Here is a 20,909-nt window from a genome sequence, read left to right as displayed (position 1 = left end):
TCCTTTCTATCCCTTCTCAAAATAAGCAATGACGTTTTTAAAACCGTGACAATTAAAAAAGGGACAGATTAGCAGAGAAAGTGTAAGTATGGAAATATGTGCAAAAGCTGAACTTGCAGGGGGCCTTATTAATTACACCAGAAAACTAAACCAGAAAACATTGCAATGAAGATCAAGTAGACTACAATTCTGTACAACTTCAATGTGCATCAAGAGGCTTAATTAGTGTACAACCGACCAAGAGGTCCAGTCCTGAAGACGACAAAATGCCAGATGAAGCCTGCAACACCTGAAGGAACCATTAAGAGGAGTAACTTACTTGAACTGATCTATCCTCGGCCAGGAGTAACCACTGCATTCTTGGTGAATATGAAATCTCATCCACCCTTCAACAAATGGTATGATAATACCACCATAATGAATGGGGAGGCTAGTGACAGATCAAAGAGTTCAAAACTGCCGATCCATGATATTGACAGGAGTAGAATTGAAAACCACCGTTTGTTTCATTTCCTGACTTAGTACAACCTTTGTTCCTGCATTGAGGCAGTTTAATCGTGAGTGAATGGGAAGTGCAGAAAGACATGCCAGGTGCAGCAAAAGACACATCTTAGAATAATGGCATGTCAACTGATTGTTACAAAGGGCTACCTGCACGTTAAGAACCCAAAGGAGGACCTGTTCATCGACGGGACGTTTGCAAGCCTAGGTGCACTGGAGGAAATGTTAGAGTTACCCCCGGGAAATGCCTTTAGATATATGCAGGTGAGGGCTTTTGTGAGGCAACAGGTGAGGGAATTCCCATTGCTCCCGGCACAAGAAGTTCAAGATAGGGTGATCTCGGGTGTATGGATCGGGGAGGGCAAGGTGTCGGAAATACACCAGGAGTTGAAAGAAGAGGGGGAAGCGCTGGTAGAAGAGTTGAAGGGTAAATGGGAGGAGGAGCTGGGGGAGGAGATCAAGGAAGGTCTGTGGGCTGATGCCCTAGGTAGGGTTAATTCCTCCTCCTCGTGTGCCAGGCTCAGCCTGATACAATTTAAAGTGGTCCACAGAGCACACTTGACGGGGGCGAGGTTGAGTAGGTTCTTTGGGGTAGAGGACAGATGTGGAAGGTGCTCAGGGAGCCCCGCGAATCATGTCCATATGTTTTGGTCATGCCCGGCACTGGAGGGGTTCTGGAGAGGAGTGGCGGGAGCAATATCTCAGCTGGTGAAAGTCAGGGTCAAGCCAAGCTTGGGGCTAGCAATATTTGGATTAGTGGACGAACCGGGTGTGCAGGAGGCGAAAGAGGCCGGCATTCTGGCCTTTGCGTCCCTAGTAGCCCGGCGAAGGATCTTGCTAATGCGGAAGGAGGCGAAGCCCCCCAGCCCCTGGATAAATGATATGGCTGGGTTCATAAAGTTGGAGAGGATTAAGTTCGCCTTGAGAGGGTCTGCGCAGGGGTTCTACAGGCGGTGGCAACCGTTCCTAGACTATCTCGCGGAGCCTTAGAGGAAGGTCGGTCAGCAGCAGCAGCAACCCTGGGGGGGGGGACTGCCTGGGAGGGTGGATGCGCAAGAGATAACATGAAGGGTTGGGGATACTGGCACGTACGGGTGAGGGCCAGTGTACAAAGCTGTGTAAATATATCATTTTGCCATGTATATATCTTGCTCTGCGCAAATTCTCGTTTTTGTTTTTTTTTGTTACGAGGGGGGGGTTATTGTTTGGAAGGGAGAAAAATGGTGTTAAAAAACTTTAATAAATATATATATTTTTAAAAAGAACCCAAAGGAGCAGGCGACAGACAAAAATGTAAGGAATCAACTCCTCTATCAGGTCAAAAATGGGAATGAACAATGATGCAACTGAGAGGGGCTCCATGAACATCCCCATACTTAACTATGACAGCTCCCAGTGTGAGAGTCCAAGAGACAAGGTTGAAAAATCTGAGCATTTCAGCTAAAAATGCAGTTCAACATCAGGGCTGTCAAGAGTCCAGTCAATTTATTCACTCAATGCGACATGCAAAAACAGCTGGATCCACTGGGCACAGTGAGGTCCAAGGGCGCAAAAAGCATTCAGGTTGTAACTAGCTGCCCCTCAAGATACGCAACTGCACCAATGTGTACAAAATGTGAAGATTAGAAAGTTGGTGCCCTTTCTGTAGAGGCAAAATAGATCCAGTCCAGCCAATTATCATCTTATCAGCCTCTTCTGATAGAGTCATCAAGAGTACCATCAAATGACACCTGCCCAGAGGGTCGGCATGCGGTGCAGTGGTTAGCACTGGGACTGCGGCGCTGAAGACCCGGGTTCGGATCCCAGCCCTGGGTCACTGTCCGTGTGGACTTTGAACATTTCACCCATGTCTGCGTGGGTTTCAACTCCACAATCCAAAGATGTGCAGGATAGGTGAATTGGCCATGTTAAATTTCCCCTTAATTGGAAAAAATGAATTGGGTACACTAAATTTATTTTAAAAATGACACCTGCCCAGCAAACCTGCTCCCTGCTACTTAATTAGTGTTCTGCTACAGCACCACATATCCGGATCTTGTCACAGGCTTTATCTAGGAATGGAATCATGGGTGAAAATCATATGAATCTGCCCCAAGGGTTCCATCGGTAAAATTTTAATACGTCAAGAAGCCAGAAAGTTCCAACATTCATCTACGGGTGAATGTGTCAAGTGTCTTTACATTCTCCACAACACTGCCAAAGAAAGGAAACCTCAGCAATTGCAAAACTGGAGGGACATAACACTGCTGCCTGTAACTGGCAAGGTTTTTAGCCCAGTACAGCGTTCCTCGTCAGATTGAAAGTAGAGGTAAATAGTACCTTTCACAAAGAACAGGCAGATTTCTGGGGTAACAGATTATGCAGCGAGCAGATTTTTACACTCAGGAACATCAACACTCAGGAACATCAAAACAGAGTGGAGAGTATCAGAAACTGCTTGTTCAAGTTTACTGATTTCAAGGTGGCTTTCAATTGCATCCATTGGCAGTCAATCTGGTACACCATTAGACAGTATGGCATCCCGTAAAAGTACATAAACATCTTCAAAGCCTGATCCCACAACTCCAGCTGCTTCAAAACCAGTGCAGGTACAAAGGACTCCTTCAGTATTATCACAGGAGTGCAGCAAGACTACGTACTATTTCTATTACTCTTGGTTTAATCCTGAGAAAGGCAATGGTGAGTGCAGACTCTGGCATCCTGTGGCAGTATCACTGGTTGATGGACCTGGATTTTGCAGACAGCATCACCTTACTGGCTGGCAAATTTCACACGCTCCAAGACATGACCACCAGTTTTGAGAGTAGCTGATTCAAGGTTGGTCTACACACCCGCTGTGAGAGAGCCAGCTGTGATGGCAGAAAGGCTTTCCCTCACTATCGTGCAACAGATCAAAGACATTGACCATTTCAATCTCGGAAACAACATTGTCAGAGAGGGCCATCTGTAGATCGACAACCATACAGGAATTCGTAAAGCAGCATCAGTCTTCCAGCAACTTCACGCAATCTGGTCATCCAACACCATAAACACATGAAGCTATAGCTCTTCATGTCCATAGTCATATCAACTGTAATCTATGCCCATGAGACATGAAAACAAACAGCAAAAGTTGGACTCCTATCACCAGTGCTGCCTATGCAAGGTCTTGTGCATCACATGGAGAGACATTATCAATGTAGAAGTGAGAACTGGTCAAAAGTGCCTTCAGGACATCATGACCGGGATGACTAAAACTAACAGGACACATATTTTGTCTCCCCAAGTAGCCAGTAGAAAAGACACCGGCAGATGAACATAAGAGGGCAGAACTGGACAAAGAAAACTTGCAAAATACATTTGAGGAGGACCTTCAAAAGCGGGACATCACCTGGGCTGGAGCAAAAGAAATGGTGATGGATCAAGACGAGTAGTGGAGTCTTGCTGCCCGATGTCTCTCACAGGACCAAAGCAACGAAGCTAAGTAAGTTGCATTACCCTATCCAATTATTTTTGGGTTTCTTTTCCGTCAGAGTTCATAAGATACATTAACCACAGCAGGAGTTGGAAAAAAAACCTAAATTTGCCTTCAATTAGTTTGGACTTATAACCCGTATCTCTCCCGACTGTTCAAATTTAATTGGCAGCAGTTTTCGACATTTACCTTTTCCTTAAATGTTCACATCTCGCATAACTTTCAGATGATCATCTCTCTCATCATATTTCTATTAAATGTTTATGGCCCAGATTTCCCCATCCTCATGGCAGTGTAATCAACATTGCAAGGAGGGATAAAATGGATTAAACATTTTTTTTTTTTTTTTTACAAACTGTTAATTTGCCAGAGGTTACCTGGTATTGGCCACGCACTCCGAGACTGTTCTTTTGATGGTTCAAGGTGCTTTTGAAACATTCTGTTCAATACTTCCTGCTTGCTTTTTTCCTCTGGTTCTCTCTTTTGGGAAGTTTCTTCCCGTCTTCGATTTTCCTCTTCTTGGAGGTTTCTCAGTCGTTCTTCCTCATCTCTTTGAACTTGTTCCTGCCAAAGCTTATCGCGTTCCTGGGCAGATCTAAAAACAAATGTTTAACTTCATTCTTCAGACTTTTGAAAGACACATCTTATAAATATGGAAGTCACAGGAGAGGAATCTCAGTGCATCATTCGCGCTTATAAAGTCCAAACTCTTAAGATTTCTGGGAACAAGAAACAAAACTAACATCAAGGAAAATCACATCATGAAAACAATTGAAATGCATTACAAGTCAAGGCCATTCATTATCCTTTTTGCCATTTTGAAAGCTAAAACTCATCCCTTGCACACAGGGCTGGACTGGTAACCTATGCTTTTCACAAAACCCCTCGTCCCAATTGCATTCTTAACGGATTCCTTCCCCTTCCAATAAAAAAGTTAGTTCTCCAGTCTTCTATACTATCCAATCACAAGTGATCGTTCTTCACTTTGTTTTTTTAAATAAATTTAGAATACCCAATTCATATTTTCCAAGGGGCAATTTAGCGTGGCCAATCCACCTACCCTGCACATCATTGGGTTGTGGGGGCGAAACCCATGCAACACGAGGAGAATGTGCATACTCCACACGGACAGTGACCCCGAGTCGGGATTAAACCTGGGACCTCGGCGCCATGAGGCAGCAGTGCTGGCCACTGCGTCACCATGCTGCCCTTCTTCCCCTTGTTAATCAATTTCTTTTATCCAGGTAAACGGTTACATAGGAAATTGGTTGCTCGTCTTATAATGAGACAAATGTGCAGGATAAGGTGAACCCCCTGCCTCCAGTTTAGTGTGAAATTTCACATGTTGTACAAAGTTTCAACTGCCATTGCAGAATACAAGTCAAAAAGCATCAGCATCAGTGACAACGGAAATGAACATTTTAGGCTGGGCTAAGCAGTTGGAAATGGGTCATTTCAATTCACAATTGTGGAGGACCTTTCCTCTATCTTGCATGCATCACTCTTTGCTTTGACTGCCCAGGAATGAACACTTCTGTTAAGATGCTCCTAAAAAACAAATTAAGTGAAAAACACATGGAAACCAATTAGAAAACGGCACTATACAAATACAGGAAGACACAAACCAGGAAACTCGCTTTAACCTACGAAGCTATCTTTGCCCTTTTTTAAACTTCACAGGGAGCAGTGGCTGCTACTATTTTTGAAGTCTCAATACTTTGGCTACTATATAGGTATGGGTAACCAAGATACCGTCTGCGGTGATAAGAAACCTCAGCTGACTCAGGTGAACCAGAAAGGGCTCCAGACGGGGAGAATCGACAAGTCAAAGCTGATTCAAGTAAGCCGGACATGACCCCAGACAGGGAGCGCCGCAAGCTCAGTGACGGCACGCTCAAGGAAACAGCAGACGCCACAAAAGGAAGCTGACACGAGCAACTGTGTGAAGGACTCGTATTATCCACAGAGTGAGGTCCTTGAGCGCAGCAAACACAACAACAACAACATGAAAGACAATAGCAAGAAGCGCACCAAAGGCAACAACATAGACAACAAGCACGACCAAAACAACAACAATGGGACTACGGCTGGTACGACATGGTACAACTCTGCAAAAGAGGGACACTGTTACTGCTCAGCTCAGTACTATGACATACTATGGCAGGGCGACACAGATTGCATACATCGCTACCACAAGCATCGAAAGAAACCAAGAGTCCAAATCAGACAACAAAGTGATTTGACCACTTCTTGGTTCCTTACGCACAGGGACACTGACGGTGTTCACAAAGACATGCCACCATCAACATCACCAACTCACCAACCAAACAAGAAAGCCACTCGACCATAATAATTACTGAATTTTGGACTCGTGCATATGATTTGGACTTGTGTAATCATCACATCATCATGATTTGTACATGTCATCACTTATCTACCTATTTTGTTCAATTTTCTTTAACAATGTACAGAAAATATGTAACACGAAAAAAGGGGGGGGGGAGATGTGGTGATATGCATCACTGTAAATACACAAGGGGTTAATGTGAACACACTACACCTAGCTAGACACCAGAGGGAGCACCCGAGACACAGACATTCAACCAATAGGTCAGTAAGATAGGACATGACCAATGGGCAGTCACGACACACCCAGACGTGACACTACCACAGGGGGGGCATTACACCAAACCATATAAAAGGACACAGCACACATGCTCAGTCTCTTTCCAGTGGAGACAAGTACAGACAGGGTTGATTGAAACACATCACACCCACCACGTGGATTGTAGCAGACTGGTTAGTTAATCCTGCTATAGCTACTCAGACTAACAGAAGAGTCGAATCCAAGTAGGAGAATTGTTAATAGTTTAATAAATGTGTTAAATCTATCTCCAAATCTGAACCTTTCTTTGTCAAAGTGTACATCAAGGAAGCAGTTTATGCTACGTCAAAAGCATAGCAAAACACCGTCAATGTTTCTCAAAGTTAGATTTCAATAATCTGAAGCTAATTCAACAAACTAATTACCTCTAATTTGTTAGTGCGCGCAACATGATGGGAGGGAAATGACCGAGATGCGGAGTACCTCAACACTTGCCGGAGCAAAATTATCACCTCAATTGATTCTAGATTATATAACCAACTGATTCAAAATAACTTGTTAAATTAAGCAAAGGTTGAGATTTAAATCAACCTGTCAAAATTGTGACGCATTATTGTAGAGCGACTGTGACAAAGACTTTCCTCCAGTCATAAATCAGGCAGGGTTGTTAATTTATTATGGTCATTGAGCAGAACGACAGGATAAATGTATTTACAGATCATGGCTTATAGCATGAGTGCTTTACAACAGGGAGTGATGATAGAGACTAGGCATCTTTTTTTTTTTAAACAAGGGAAAAGTGGATAAACATTTGAAGCAGAGAAGATACAGAGAAGATATGTAGGCAGGAAGGTGAGTGGAATTCATTTTGGATTGTAGCAAGAAGCACACAAAGTATCCACCTCATCTCCATTAATGTACCTTAAAATTCTACGGTTTAAAAAAATAATACTAATCAAAATCTTCTAAAGGTTAACAACATTCGCTTATAGGCAAACTTCGCCATTTGATGATACCTAAACCATCTATTGAAGTTCAGTCTCTCTCGCAGGAGAGCTACGATGTTAATTCTCCTCTGCGTGTTCCTCCCTGACTGCAGATTCCCTTTCTCTGAGCTTTTAATATTGCTGCCTGTTCTTGGTTTGCTAAGTATGAAAAAGGAAACATTAGAATAGTAACTGTATATATATCCAAAGAGATCTTAAAAAAAACAGCAGCCTAATCAAATTACTTATTTAAAAAAAAAAAATGTCCAGCTACTTCCTCAAGGACAAGAGGGCTGAAGCATCACCACCTACAGATCTGAGGGGGTCAGATTCCACACCTGGCCTGTACGGAGCTACCTGATATCAGCCAGGTCAGCAGATGGTTATTACACATGGCTTCAACAAGTTAAGACAATATTGAGGTAAAAACATCCCACTCCTGATTAGCATTCGTACATCAACATTTGTTGCGGAATCGGCAAGCATGGATGGAATCAGACGTCTAAGCAACTTTTATAAAAATGGTTCAAAAAGGAAAGCAAACTTGAAATAAATAAATAGGAGGGAAAATAAGGATAACATTCTTCAAACCTTTAATTCATGACTAACACATTGCTACATCGGATACAAGCGGTTGGCAAATGCTGGCTAATAACGCTAAGTTAATGAAACTTGTCCATATAGATTAACCTTTTATTCCTTAGGATCATTCTAGCAAATAACTGCTGTGGCCCTTCAAGGGCAATGTGGTTCCTTACCCAAGTGGATGATATTAATGTAGAAATCGTGACATTGTTATTTTCTTGGCACAGAGGGAAGAGGGGAAAGAGGGAGAGCGCCTTGAGATCCAACCAGGAATGACTGGTGTCATTTTTTCAAAAAAGGACAATTCCTAAGCCATAATTGCATTATTTTGACTGACTCCATGCACTTCACCACTGAACGTTTCTTTAATAATACAGATTATGCACATCTTCAAGACAAGTTCAACATGGATGATAGTCTGGAAATTAATGCATGGCTCACATCCTTCACTACAGAAGAGGCAGGGAAGGGGGCAGCAAGAAATCCAGGAGGCAAAAGAGAACACAAACCCTTCACCCCCTGGGTTTAAGAGATGAGGGATATGGTTAAAGGATAGCCGAGTAAAATAGCAGCAAAATCAGTTACTGATCATGATAGCTAGCAATAAATGCCTCATCTTCTTTGTGATGCTAATAATGCTTTCCAGAAGCTTGGAAACTACAAAGTGAATAAAATTGAAATACCTCTGGGCAGCTTCTTTCTCATATTGTCTTTCAAGTTCTGTTGTCCTCCGCTCTTGCTCCTTCAGCTTTTGCTTTTCAAATTCGGCTTCCTTCTGTCGCTGCAATTGCTGTCGGCTATGAATTTCTCTCAGTTCCTACAAGAGGGCAAAGATGTGCAGCGTAAAGATTTCATTTTTTAAAAATTAGAAAGTCAACCGTGAAGCACTCAACTGGAGAAATCGCAAACACCTGCCTAAACAAGCCGATGAGTTGGAAAACAAAATTGGATCAAGATATTCTTTCAATCGCACTACTGCATTAACAGGCCACATCAGGTGACATACACAGTACCTTATCCCAATGGCATGAAAGAAAATATTGCAAAGTGTTAGTATAGTATGCATGAGCCCTAGGAGAAAAACAATACTTGTAATTAGATGTCAACTTTCTAAACTAAGGCAATTCAACCCCCTAAAGCCAAGGTAAGAGTAGATTAAAAACATGGCTATTTGTACATTAGAAGTTGGAAATGGAATATACCGATGACACAAATTAAACAATCCGAATCCAAATGTTTGCAACTATATCGCCATCAGCAAAAGGATTGGTTTCCTATGGCCTCATCTTGGAGAATGCTATGGTTCAAACAGCCATGAGAACCATTGTGAAAGGATTGAATCATGCAGTGAAACTTTTTAAGCAGAAGTGCCTTTGAAGGCAAAGAAAAGATAATAGCTTTTTTAAAAAAATGTTATTGCTTAAAAATAATTTTGATAAAAGGTGTATTCAATCAAACGTTTAATGCATAAAAGCTATTTTTTTAATGTTGAAAATATTGAACCCATGCAACAAACAAGGATTGCAAGTAGCATAAGCAAAGTGTGTAAGTATTTGAAACTGTGCAAAATGCCACTCCATTCGCTGCCATGGCCAATATACAGGCAACACATGTGCACACTTCAAACAAGGGAGCTGATAGTGCTTTAGTTACTGAGCAACATCATCACAGGAGGAACTTCTTTCAAACTTACAAAAACTGTAGGGGGCTGGGAAGTATGGAAGGAAGAAGAAAATATCAAGTGATTAAAGAGCAAACAATACAAGATCAAACTATTTTCTTGTCAAGATTCCTCATACATTTCAAGTTCAACATTATAAACATTCAAAAGAGGTTAATGCTCAAGAGTTCTTTTTTCTCCCCATTTTCTACATGCACCATGAAATTCTTTTCCCACTTTCATAAAGCTGGAATGTTTTAATTTCCAAGGAGCTGTGCAGCAGAATAAAGACAAGGCCTAGTGTATGGTGCCACAAGTAGTAATGGAAATAAGCAGCCTTTCCGTTCTTAACAATAATAGTTTACAGTTAATTGGACAGGTAGGCAAAATTCCCTGCCCTGTATTGATGTTTCTTCACCCACCATCAACAGTTACAAATGACACTAGAAGAAAAATGCCAGATTGTGAGATTTCCTGTGGAATGCACTGGTATAGCTTCAAGCCATAAACAAACCATCTACATGGAGGGGGATTGTAGAGGGGCATTAAACACAATACTTCTAAATTGAAAGACTCGCCCTTTCCCTATCCTTTACGTTATGAATTGTGATGGTACTCCTGTTCATTCAACAGTGATGTCAAGTGTAGGAGATGCAAGCTTGAATGACAGAACTGCATCAGAACAACAATTGGAACAAAATGAAAATGAATCCCTCTGAAATGCTTGCAAACTATGGTAATTGAAAAGGTGCAATAAATGTCTTCTGAGGAATTGAATCTTTTCTGCCCTTCAGAAAATATGCTCGCTTTGTGGGAAAGATTGAAGGAAAATTTAGTTGATTTTAGCTTTTTTTTCCAAATCCCCTAGTGTGGCCATTACAAATTATTTCTTAAAAGTAGCTAGCTGAATTATCAGTGTATGGTGGAATTGTAATGAGGTTCCAAAATATCTTGGACCAGAAAAATATGGTTTACATTTTTTGATGCTACTTAATGTCTATCCTGAAGCTATTGTAAAAAGTTACGAGAACACTGCTGGATAGGAGCATGGAAAGAAGCAAGATCTAGTAACTAAAGGTAAACTGCTGCATTGTGAGCAGATTAACCAACAAAGTTTGAGCGTTAGTGCCAGTGGTCTATCGAAGAAAGGACCAAGGAACAAAGGGCAAGAATAAAGGCACAGTGAAGAGCACCTGATGAGGCAAAATCAATATAGTAGCTTAAAATGGCTTTCACTTCAACAGCACTTATGCACAGCCAATACATTTCTTTCATGTTTAGTTTATTAGAAGGCTATATATTTTAAAACTTGTTTTTAGAGTACCCAATTCCTTTGTTCCAATTAAGGGGCAATTTAGCGTGACCAATCCACCTATCCTACATATCTTTGGGTTGTGGGGGTGAGACCCACGCAGACATGGGGAGAATGTACAAACTCCACACGGACAGTGACCCGGGGCAGGGATCAAGCCAGAGTCCTCAGCACTGTGAGGCAGCAGTGTTAACCACTGCGCCACCGTGTTGCCCCGGCCAGGCACAAATTATAAACATTGATAAATGAATTAAAAGGCCATGATCAAAATTCTGTACACACTTCAATGCTAACATTTAAAACTAAATACTACTTGAACTGTGCATTTCTAAATCGAAAATGCAGGTTTATCCACAGACCGGAATTAAATTTTGTAAGTACTGCATGGAAGAGTAAGCTGATATGGCACCATGAGCTCAACAATAACCAACACTGAAAAGGTTGAAACACCAATGCTGGTTACGCAATTACATCGTTGCGAACTAGAATAAATTTTGTTTCCATTTTTGTCCCATCTCCCAACGACATTGTCTCATGCAGAAGCCTAGACAATGGTTACTTATTCAGCAGGCTACACAACCTTGAGGGCAAAGTCTTGCTGAGGATTGTCTATATCTCCAGCAGAGGTCGCTGGATGGTATTCAAGAGTAGGAATCATGGGTGATTTGTAATTTACTGCCCCAAATGAGATCAGAAAGCTGAACACGGACAAGGAATTGAAGCTGGGACCTTAATAATGCTACAGCTTACTGCTGTCAGAGAGGAGTGGCCAGAAGTTAAATTTACAAATAGAATGTGCACAAAGTACAAATGTGAGCACAGAAATGTCATATTTTGGCATTGTCACAATTAAGCTTACATTAACGTTGCAATGAAGTGACTGTGAAAAGCCCCTAGTCGCCACACTCCAGCACCTGTTCGGGTGCACAGAGGGAGAATTTAGAATGTCCAATTCACCCAACAGCACGTCTTTCGGGACTTGTGGAAGGAAACCCACGCAGACGCGGGGAGAATGTGGAGACTCCGCACAGAGTGACCCAAGCCGGAATCAAACATGGGACCCTGGCGCTGTGAAGCAACAGTGCTAACCACTGTGCTAACGTGTCGTCCAAACTGAAAAACTAGGAAGTTTGGGCAATGGTGCTAATTGTGGTACAAGCAGCTTGTGCTGCTTTTAACCTTGAGCTTCAACAGTCAAGGTATATAATTGAAGACTGGCAATCAAATGCAGGGGATTGCTTACCTGAAGTAGAAGGTAAGGCAGGTGAAGACTAAAAGTAGCAGGGAGTTTCTGGTGGTTTCATTCACTATGATTCAACGGTTTTAGGCTCTGCATAAACAATCTAATTTTCTTTTTTTTGGTCGTACTTTCAATTTGTGATTTTACTTGTCTCTAAATTCAATTTCATTGGCTGTCATTCTTCAAATCTGTATAGGCTGTGGGAGAAAAAGACGAAAATCCAAACTGCAAATTTGCATAGGAGCCCACCCCTCCAGGTAGCTCCCTTAGTGCTCAGTGTGAAATTAAGCCAGAAACACCAGAAAGCACAAGAGGCTGCGAGCAGGGTGATGTGTCTTTGGACTAGGGAAATGGAAAATAATTAAATCCATATGCACACATTTGTTAACAAAGGGGCAATCCATTTTCAATAGTCTGCGCTTTCTTTGTTGTTGGCTGTAGCTCAATGGTAGCACTCTTGTCTCTGATTCAAGTGGTCATCAGCTTGAGCCCCATTCCAAAGACTTGAGTGTAACTGACTCTTAAGTGCAGTACTGAAAGAATGATAGATCATCAGACTTAACATTTTTTGGAAAGGACATGAATCTGATGCCCCACTGGAAGGCCGACATAAACAGCCCATGGTATTGTTCAAGATGGTTTTGTGGTGCTTTACAATATCACCCGAGATTATCTTGTTATTTATCTCATTACTGTTTGGGGCCTTAAAGTGTTCATATTGGTTGCTGCATTTTCCTACGTTATAATTATGAATACACTTCAAATGATCTGTGGCTGGGAAACACTTGGAATTCTGAGATCATGAATGGGACTATAAAAACTAGGTTCCCCCACCCCCCCTGTCTAAGCTTACACACAAATGATCATAGATGGCAAGAAATCAGATGGCGGGAGGTGCTTGTGGAGTTATATATATCTGAGCATGACTCAATGCATTCAGAAATGGAGGGTGAATTTGTTGCACAGGTGTAAAAATTATTACGTTTGAATGACTTAAAAAACGCAACTGTTCAAATAATGGTACCATATTAAGGTACGGTCTTGAAATCGGCATTGTTAATACTTCGTACAGCCAAAAAGATTTAGGACACCTTAAAGGGACTTTCCTGCAAGAGAGTATCGAACCAAATTTGATAACTTCCAGGGATTTCTGCACAATCCTAATTAAGTTCCAAATAAATAAAAAACATAAAGACGTTAAAAGCCATCAGATGAGATTAATGTGCATTTCTAGACATTCTGAAAACCTCTCACTATCCTCAATCCATATACATGGTATTTACAATCAGATATCTGAAAATAATATTGCTGAAATTCTTAACCTTTGGCTCCATTTTAAAAGTGATGTTTCTGGTAGGAAATTGCAGCCTTGTTTGTACCTAGCAGATGACTCGTGTAGGAGATATTTTACACTTCCATTTAGAAATGCATTTCAACAGCTGTGCAGAAGCGCATTTAGGGAAGAAACCTTTAAAAAGAAGTCTAAGTGGTTCACGCAGCACAGGAGGAAGCCCAGGCACTGCAGCAAAACATCGTCCACAGCCACAGACTGGAAGAAAGAAATGCTCAGATTTAACAAAAAAAAAACAAAGCATCTGAAGCAAGACAGACTCCAACAAGGCAAAATAATAACTACACAGCAGACTTTTAATTCAGAGTAAATTAGCACTATCAACAGCATTAAATTCTATAATAGCTGGTTACTCGAAAAGTGGTACAATCTCAAATTACATATTTTTCAAACATATGGCACAAACATGCTTTACATTTTAAATCAGTCTGCTAAGTGTCAAAGTGCCCTTAACATGGATATCACCATTTTGTAGCTGTGAACACACTTGAATTTATCACCCAACAACTTTTGACAAAATGGTGTTGAAATCTAATTTTAGTGACCAAATCCTAACGAGTGGTCTATTCTCGATATTAAAATTAATTTGTTTGTCTTGCACGTCATACAAGATTGCAAGTTAAATCCAGGGAATGTTTTTTCATTAAATATGTCAAAAGATGGGAGAGGGACAGAGCTGGAGGGACTCCCATTCAAACTAGTCCAAAACAAATTTCACTATCTGGGAATCCAGATAGTCCTGGACTGGATACGGATCCACAAGTTGAATCTGACCAGCCTGGCGGAGGAAGTTAAAAAGGACCAACAGAGATGGCACATGCTCCCGCTCTCCCTAGCAGGGAGGGTGCAGACGATCAAAATGAACATACTGCTGATGTTCCTCTTCCTGTTCAGATCTTCATCCCCAAGGCCTTCTTCCACGGCATAGATAAAATAATAATGCTGTTTGTGCGTGTGTGCGTGTGTATGTATGTATGTGTGCGCGTGGGGGTAAGAATCCAAGAATCCCCAAATCAACATTGCAGAGGAGAAAAGTCATAGGCGGTCTGGCACTACCGAATCTACAATACTACCACTGGGCAGCTATGGCAGAGAGAGAGAGAGAGAGAGAGAGAGAGAGGGGATGGATAGGTGAACCCACCACGGAATGGGTGCAGGTGGAGGAGTCTTCCTGAAAGGGAACGACCCTCTGGGCCCTCGCCACGGCAGCGCTCCCATCCCCCAACAAAATACATATCCTGTCCAGTGGTAGAAGCCACACTAAAGTCATGGAACCAGATGAGGCAACATTTCACTCTGGCTGGGATGTCCCCCATGGCCCCCATTCGCGGAAACCACAAATTCCCACCAGTCATGCTCGACACCACTTTCAATAAACGGAGACAGGCTGGGATGTGGGGGGGCGGGGGGGGGCAGGTACTCTGGTGCACAGCACTGACCAGGGCCAACTTCACCTCCTCCTGTGCAAGGCTCAGCCTCATGCCATTTAAAGTGGTGGACAGAGTGGACCTAAACGGAACCCGAATGAACAGGTTCTTCCCGGAGGTGGAAGATAAATGTGAACAGTGCCAGGGAGGCCCGGTCAACCATACCAACATGTTCTGGCTTGCCCAGACGTGTAGGGTTATGGACAGCCTTCATCGAGACAATGTCCAAGATTGTGGGGATGAGGGTGGACCATGCCCGAGACTGGCACTTTTTGGGGTATCAGAACAGCCAGAGCTACACATGGGGAAGAGGACTGTGCTTCCCTAATCGCACGCTGGAGAAGCCTGCTCGGCTGACGATCAGCAGCACCATGGCAGACTGGCTGGCGTCCATCTGGACAAAATCAAGTACACAATCAGAAGGCTTCCTCAAAGCATTGGGGCAACTTGTCGGCCTGTTCCAGGCCAACAGCGATGAGGGAAAGACGGAAATAGGGGCAGACGGGGGAGAGCAAACAAAAAGACACAACACTAAGACGTCAAAAAGGGAAGTGTCGGGGGGGGGGGGGGGGGGGGGGGGGGGGGGGGGGGGGGGGAGGAAGAAACTTAGGGAAACCACAGGAAGAAGCCTGGAGGGAGGGAGGAGGCCCCGCCCCCCCCAAACCCACAAGGCTGGCAACAAAAACCACAGAGGGGAGGGGGGGGAAAAAGGGAGAGATCAGGTACCTCAGTGATGGAACATCCAGAGCGGAAGAGGGGATACAAAGGAGGCGGGGGGGGGGGGGGGGGGGAAGGAGAAAGAGGATACATCAAGAAAGATTGTATGTTCACAAGAACTGTATAAACTGCAAATATCGGACGCAAAAGTTTAACTATGTAAAATTGAAAATGCCAATAAATAATTTTTTTTAAATACCAAAAAGGAAATTACCACTCAAAAGGCAACCCAGAGTTGATGGACCAATGTGTATTTCTAATTTTGAACTATGATACTGTTGCACTGTTCCAACTTGTCTTTCAGCCCAAAGAACTGTAAATCAGTGGATTGTGTACGTAGAGTTCAATATATCAATGATTTATAATCCCTTTTTAAAAAATTAATTCATGGAATTGCATATCATCAGGTCAACATTTATTGCCCATCCCCAATTGCCCCCGAGAAGGTGGTGTTGACCTCTGCAGCCCATCTGGTGTAGGTACACCCAGTGCTCTTAGAGAGGGAGTCTCCAGGATTTTAACCCAGCAACTGTTGAGGGAACTGTGCAGCAAAGGTGTGTGTTTGGGCTGCAGCAAACACTTCAGACAAATGAGGTACAAAAACAGCTTTCAGCTTATTTGCAAAAGTTCTTCCATGTCTGCTACAGCAAATGCTAGGAGTTCCACACCCGCCACCACATTGGGTAATTCTGCACTTGCAATCCTTTTGCACCATATGCTCCCTTCTCCAAGTGTTCCAGGTTAGGTTTAAGAGTAAATCTAATTGCTAACATACTCCCCATTACCAGTTTATTGAAATGGCCACATGGCACTTAAATACTACAAATAGTGGAATAGGGATACAAGTAATCCTTTGGCACCATATGCTCCCTTCGCCAAGTGTTCCAGGTTAGGTTTAAGAGTAAATCTAATTGCTAACATTCTCCCCATAACCAGTTTATTGAAATGGCCACATGGCAATTAAATTCTACAAATAGTGGAATAGGGATACAAGTACTCTTATCAATAGCTCAGTAAGGTTACACAAGTGGCTGAGTTAAATCAGAGGAGGCAGAACTATTGGATAAAAGCAAATTACTGCAGATGCTGGAATCTGAAACGAAAGAGAAAATGCTGGAAAATCTCAGCAAGTCTGGCAGCATCTGTAGGGAGGGAAAAGAGCTAATGTTTTGAGTCCGATGACTCTTTTGTCAAAGCTAACAGGCAGAGAAAGTGGGAAATATTTATACTGTGGAGTGAGAATGAAAGATGAGTCATAGCCACAGAAATCCAGGGAAGCCGGGTGCTATTGGCCACAGAAACCGAGGGGAAAGAGTGCTAATGGCAGTCCCCAGAGAGGACAAAAGATGTGAAAGGTCAAACAGCAGGGAAACTAACATCAGAGGATGAACTGTAGATGTGGGGCGAGGGGAAGGGGGAAGCAAAGAGGAGACAGGTGAAGGAAAGGTAGATGGGGGGGGGGGGAGTGAAAATTAAATGTATATTATAAAAGAAAAAGAAAGAATGCGAAAGAAAGAACCCAATGCAAAAGGCAAAAAACGATGGTATCATTTTGCAATATTTCAGCAACTGTGAGTTAACAATCTAATTGGCCAAAAAGAGATCAATTTTACTTATGACTTCCTTAGAAAATTTACAGTGCAGGAGGAGGCTATTCAGCCCATCGCGTCTGCACTGGCCCTTGGAAAGAGCACCTTACTTAAGGAGTAAGTGGATTTAATTTGAATTCAGATCATTACTTCAATATATATGAAAAGGAAGACTGCGCAGGGCTATCGGGAGAACGTAGGGGATTAACACCAGGTTAATTGCCCTTTCGGAGAGCCAGCACAGACACAACGGACTGAATGGCCTCCTTCTGTGCTGTAACCATTCTATGACATTCTTCTTCCATCAGGAAGTGATAAATTCACAACAGATCTATAGGAACTAAAATTGACTGGAACAAGGAAAAGAAATACAAAACAGGAATATTGGCTGTAAGAGTCAAGGTGAATCTGCTGAAAAGAAATGGAACTGTCAGAATGAATGGCGAACATGAGTGACTGGGAGCTGCATGTAATGAAAAAACACACTCTTCAGGAGACAAATTCAAATTGTAAGAAGTCAGTACTTCGTACATTTTAGTCCCAGGCACATTGCTCTAACTCACCTTTTATAATCATGTGCAATTTACCAATTCTTTATTGAACGGTGTGAAGAATCACCAAATGGAAGAGATATTGATGCTGAATCTGACCAAAGCATGGAATCCAGGTAAAGAGCATAGAATTTATTTGACAGTCATCCCCCAGACTGCACTTGTTCAAGGAGCGCGTGCAGTGGCCAGCTTTTTAAGATGGGCATGAAGAAAAGAAATAAAAGCTCAGTTTTACCTTCAACTGATTATTGAAGACATCTATCTCCTGGAGTTTAGCCCTCGTCTCTTTCTCAACTTCATCCAGTTGGTCACGAAGGTGTTGCCTAGTCAACTCTTTGTTTTCCAAAGACTTTTTAACAGTAAGAATAGTGTCTCCTGTTAATTAAAAAAAAAAAAAATTTGACCCCTTGATGAGAGGAAATACTTCTTTGAAATTCATTAAAGTGGTCCAACGATTTGAGTGCAAAAGTGATAACTCATCTGACAAGATCCTCCGTAATTTTTCTTAAAATTTAATGTATCACAAAAAAGTACAAAATCAATTACAAACTTGATAGAAACAGGACAAGGGGGCTAGAATTCTTGTTCTCCATCCCATCAGGAGCTGCCTTTGGGCGATCAACGAGGCGAAGGCTACAACATCCATCTCCGCATCCGTTTCCAAACCCGGCTGGTCCGATACCTCGAATATGCCCCCCCCCCCCCCCCCGGCTCCAGTTTCACGTGCACCACTTTAGAGACTACCCTAAAAATCTCCTTCGAGTAATCCTCCAGCTTTGGACAAGATCAAAACATATGAACGTGATTTGCACCTTGTCCACATTCGCCACCCAGTAATAATACATCAGGTTCGGAAGACCCAAACCCCTTGCCTGCCTTCCCCGCTGCAGCAGCACCTTTCTAACTCTGGCCACCTTCCCTCCCCATATGGAGGTGATAATCATTCCTTCAATCTCTCTGAAAAATGCCTTTGGCAGGAAAATCGACAGGCACTGGAAAACAAACAGAAATCACGGCAACACGTTCATTTTAACCGCCTGTACCCTACCCGCCAGTGACAGAAGGAGACAATCGCAATTAAGTAAAGTTAACTATGAAGACACGAGGGAGGAGCTGGCCAGAGTTCATTGGAAGGGGAGCATAGCACGGATGACAGTGGAATAGCAACGGCAGGGATTTTGGGAGTTTATTCAGGAGGCACAACAGAAATTCATCCCAAGAAGGAGGAAAATACTAAGGGGAGGACAAGCCAACCACAGCTAACAAGAGAAGTCAGGGACAGCAGAAAAGCAAAGGAAAAAGCATACAAGGTAGCGAGGATTAGTGGGAAGGAGAATTGCGAAGCCATTAAAAACAATCAATCAGAGGATAACCAAAAAAGCAATAAAGAGTAAGAAGATGAAATAGAAGTGTAAGCCAGTTAGTATGGCATGGATAGAGGATTGGGTGACTGGCAGAAGGCAGAGACTGGGGATAAAGGGGTCTTTTTCAGAATGGCGGCCAGTGATTCATGGTGTTTTGCAGGGGTCAGTGTTGGGACCACAGCTATTCACGATGTGGAAGAATGAACTGAGGGCATTGTTGCTAAGTTTACAGATGATACAAAGATATGTAGGCGGGCAGGTTGTGTTGAGGAAGCAGGGAGGCTGCAGAAGGAATTGGACAGGCTAGGTAGATGGAATACATTGTGGAAAAGTGTGCGATTATGCACTTTGGTAGGAAAAATAGAGGCATAGACTATTTTCTAAATGGAGAAATGCTTCAGGAATCAGAAGCACAAAGGGACTCAAGAGTCCTAGTTCAAGATTCTTGTTAAGGCTGACATACAGGTTTAGTTAGCAGTGAGGAAGGCAAATGCAATACAAAGAATAATACAGGAACAGGCCCTTCGGCCCTCCGAGCCTGTACCGGTCATGATACAACCCTTGGCCAAAACCCTCAACATTTCCTTGTGCCAAATCTCTCTGTACCCATCCGATTCATGCATTTGTCGAGAGCCTTTTGAACGCTGTTAATGTATCTGCTTCCACAACCTCCCCTGGCAACACGTTCGAGGCGCTCACCACCCCGTGTAAAAAAGCCTGCCGGTCTCCTCTAAAATTTGTCCCATGGACCTTAAACCTATGCCCCCTAGTGACTCCTCTCTCCACCCTGGGAAAGAGTGCCTGCCCATCCACTCTATCCATGCCCCTCATAATCTTGTAGACCTCTATCAAGCCACCCTCAACCTCTGTCTTTCTAATGAAAACAGTCAGAGTCAATTCAGCCTCTCCACATAGCTAACACCCCCCAGACCAGGCAACAGCCTGGTAAACCTCCTCTGCATCCTCTCCAAAGCTTCCACATCCTTCTGGTAGTGTGGCGACGAGAATTGTGCACAATATTCCAAGTGCGGCCTTACCAAGGTTTACAAAAGTGTAGCATGACTTGTCAGTTTTTATACTCGATGCCCCGTCCAATGAAGGCAAACATTCCGTATGCTTTCTTGACTACCTTGTCCACTTGTGTTTCCACTTTCAAAGATCTGTGAACCTGCATGCACAGATCTCTCTTTCGATATTCGTAAGAGTTTTGCCAGATCAGAGCAACTGATCTAGCCCCACCTTATCCCCACAGCCTGCAATTTTTATTTTTTTGATAATTATCCAATTCTCTTTTGGTTGAATCTGCCTCCACCCTGGTCTCAAGCATTGCATTCCAGATCCTTATTACTCACTTTGTAGAAAGGATTCTCATCTTGCTGTTTCTTCTTTTGGCATTCACCTTGACCTTAAATTGGTGTCCTCAGGTGCTCAACCTTTCCAGCAAAGGGAACGGTTTCTCCACATCGACACTGTCCAGACCTCCTACCATTCTCAATAGCTCTACCAACTCTATGGTTTTAATCTTCTCTTCTTTAAGAACAGTTCCAGTTTCCTTGATCCATCCACA

General features: G+C 42.8%; 1 protein-coding gene across 12 annotated transcripts in view; it reads right to left on the bottom strand.

The window, feature by feature from the left end:
* Nucleotides 1-20,909, bottom strand: part of itsn1 (intersectin 1 (SH3 domain protein)) — a 295,505-nt gene that overhangs the window by 162,206 nt on the left and 112,390 nt on the right. For all 12 annotated transcript variants that reach the window (XM_072513357.1, XM_072513350.1, XM_072513346.1 and 9 more), the window contains 3 exons: nucleotides 18,214-18,353; nucleotides 8,815-8,948; nucleotides 4,333-4,550 (listed from right to left, as the gene is read on the bottom strand). In XM_072513357.1, coding sequence (XP_072369458.1) covers nucleotides 4,333-4,550; nucleotides 8,815-8,948; nucleotides 18,214-18,353 — 492 coding nt within the window. The remainder of the gene's footprint in view (nucleotides 1-4,332; nucleotides 4,551-8,814; nucleotides 8,949-18,213; nucleotides 18,354-20,909) is intronic.

This window comes from Scyliorhinus torazame, chromosome 8 (assembly GCF_047496885.1).
Source record: "Scyliorhinus torazame isolate Kashiwa2021f chromosome 8, sScyTor2.1, whole genome shotgun sequence".
NCBI lineage: Eukaryota > Metazoa > Chordata > Chondrichthyes > Carcharhiniformes > Scyliorhinidae > Scyliorhinus > Scyliorhinus torazame.
This window is presented reverse-complemented; position numbering and strand designations above follow the sequence as displayed.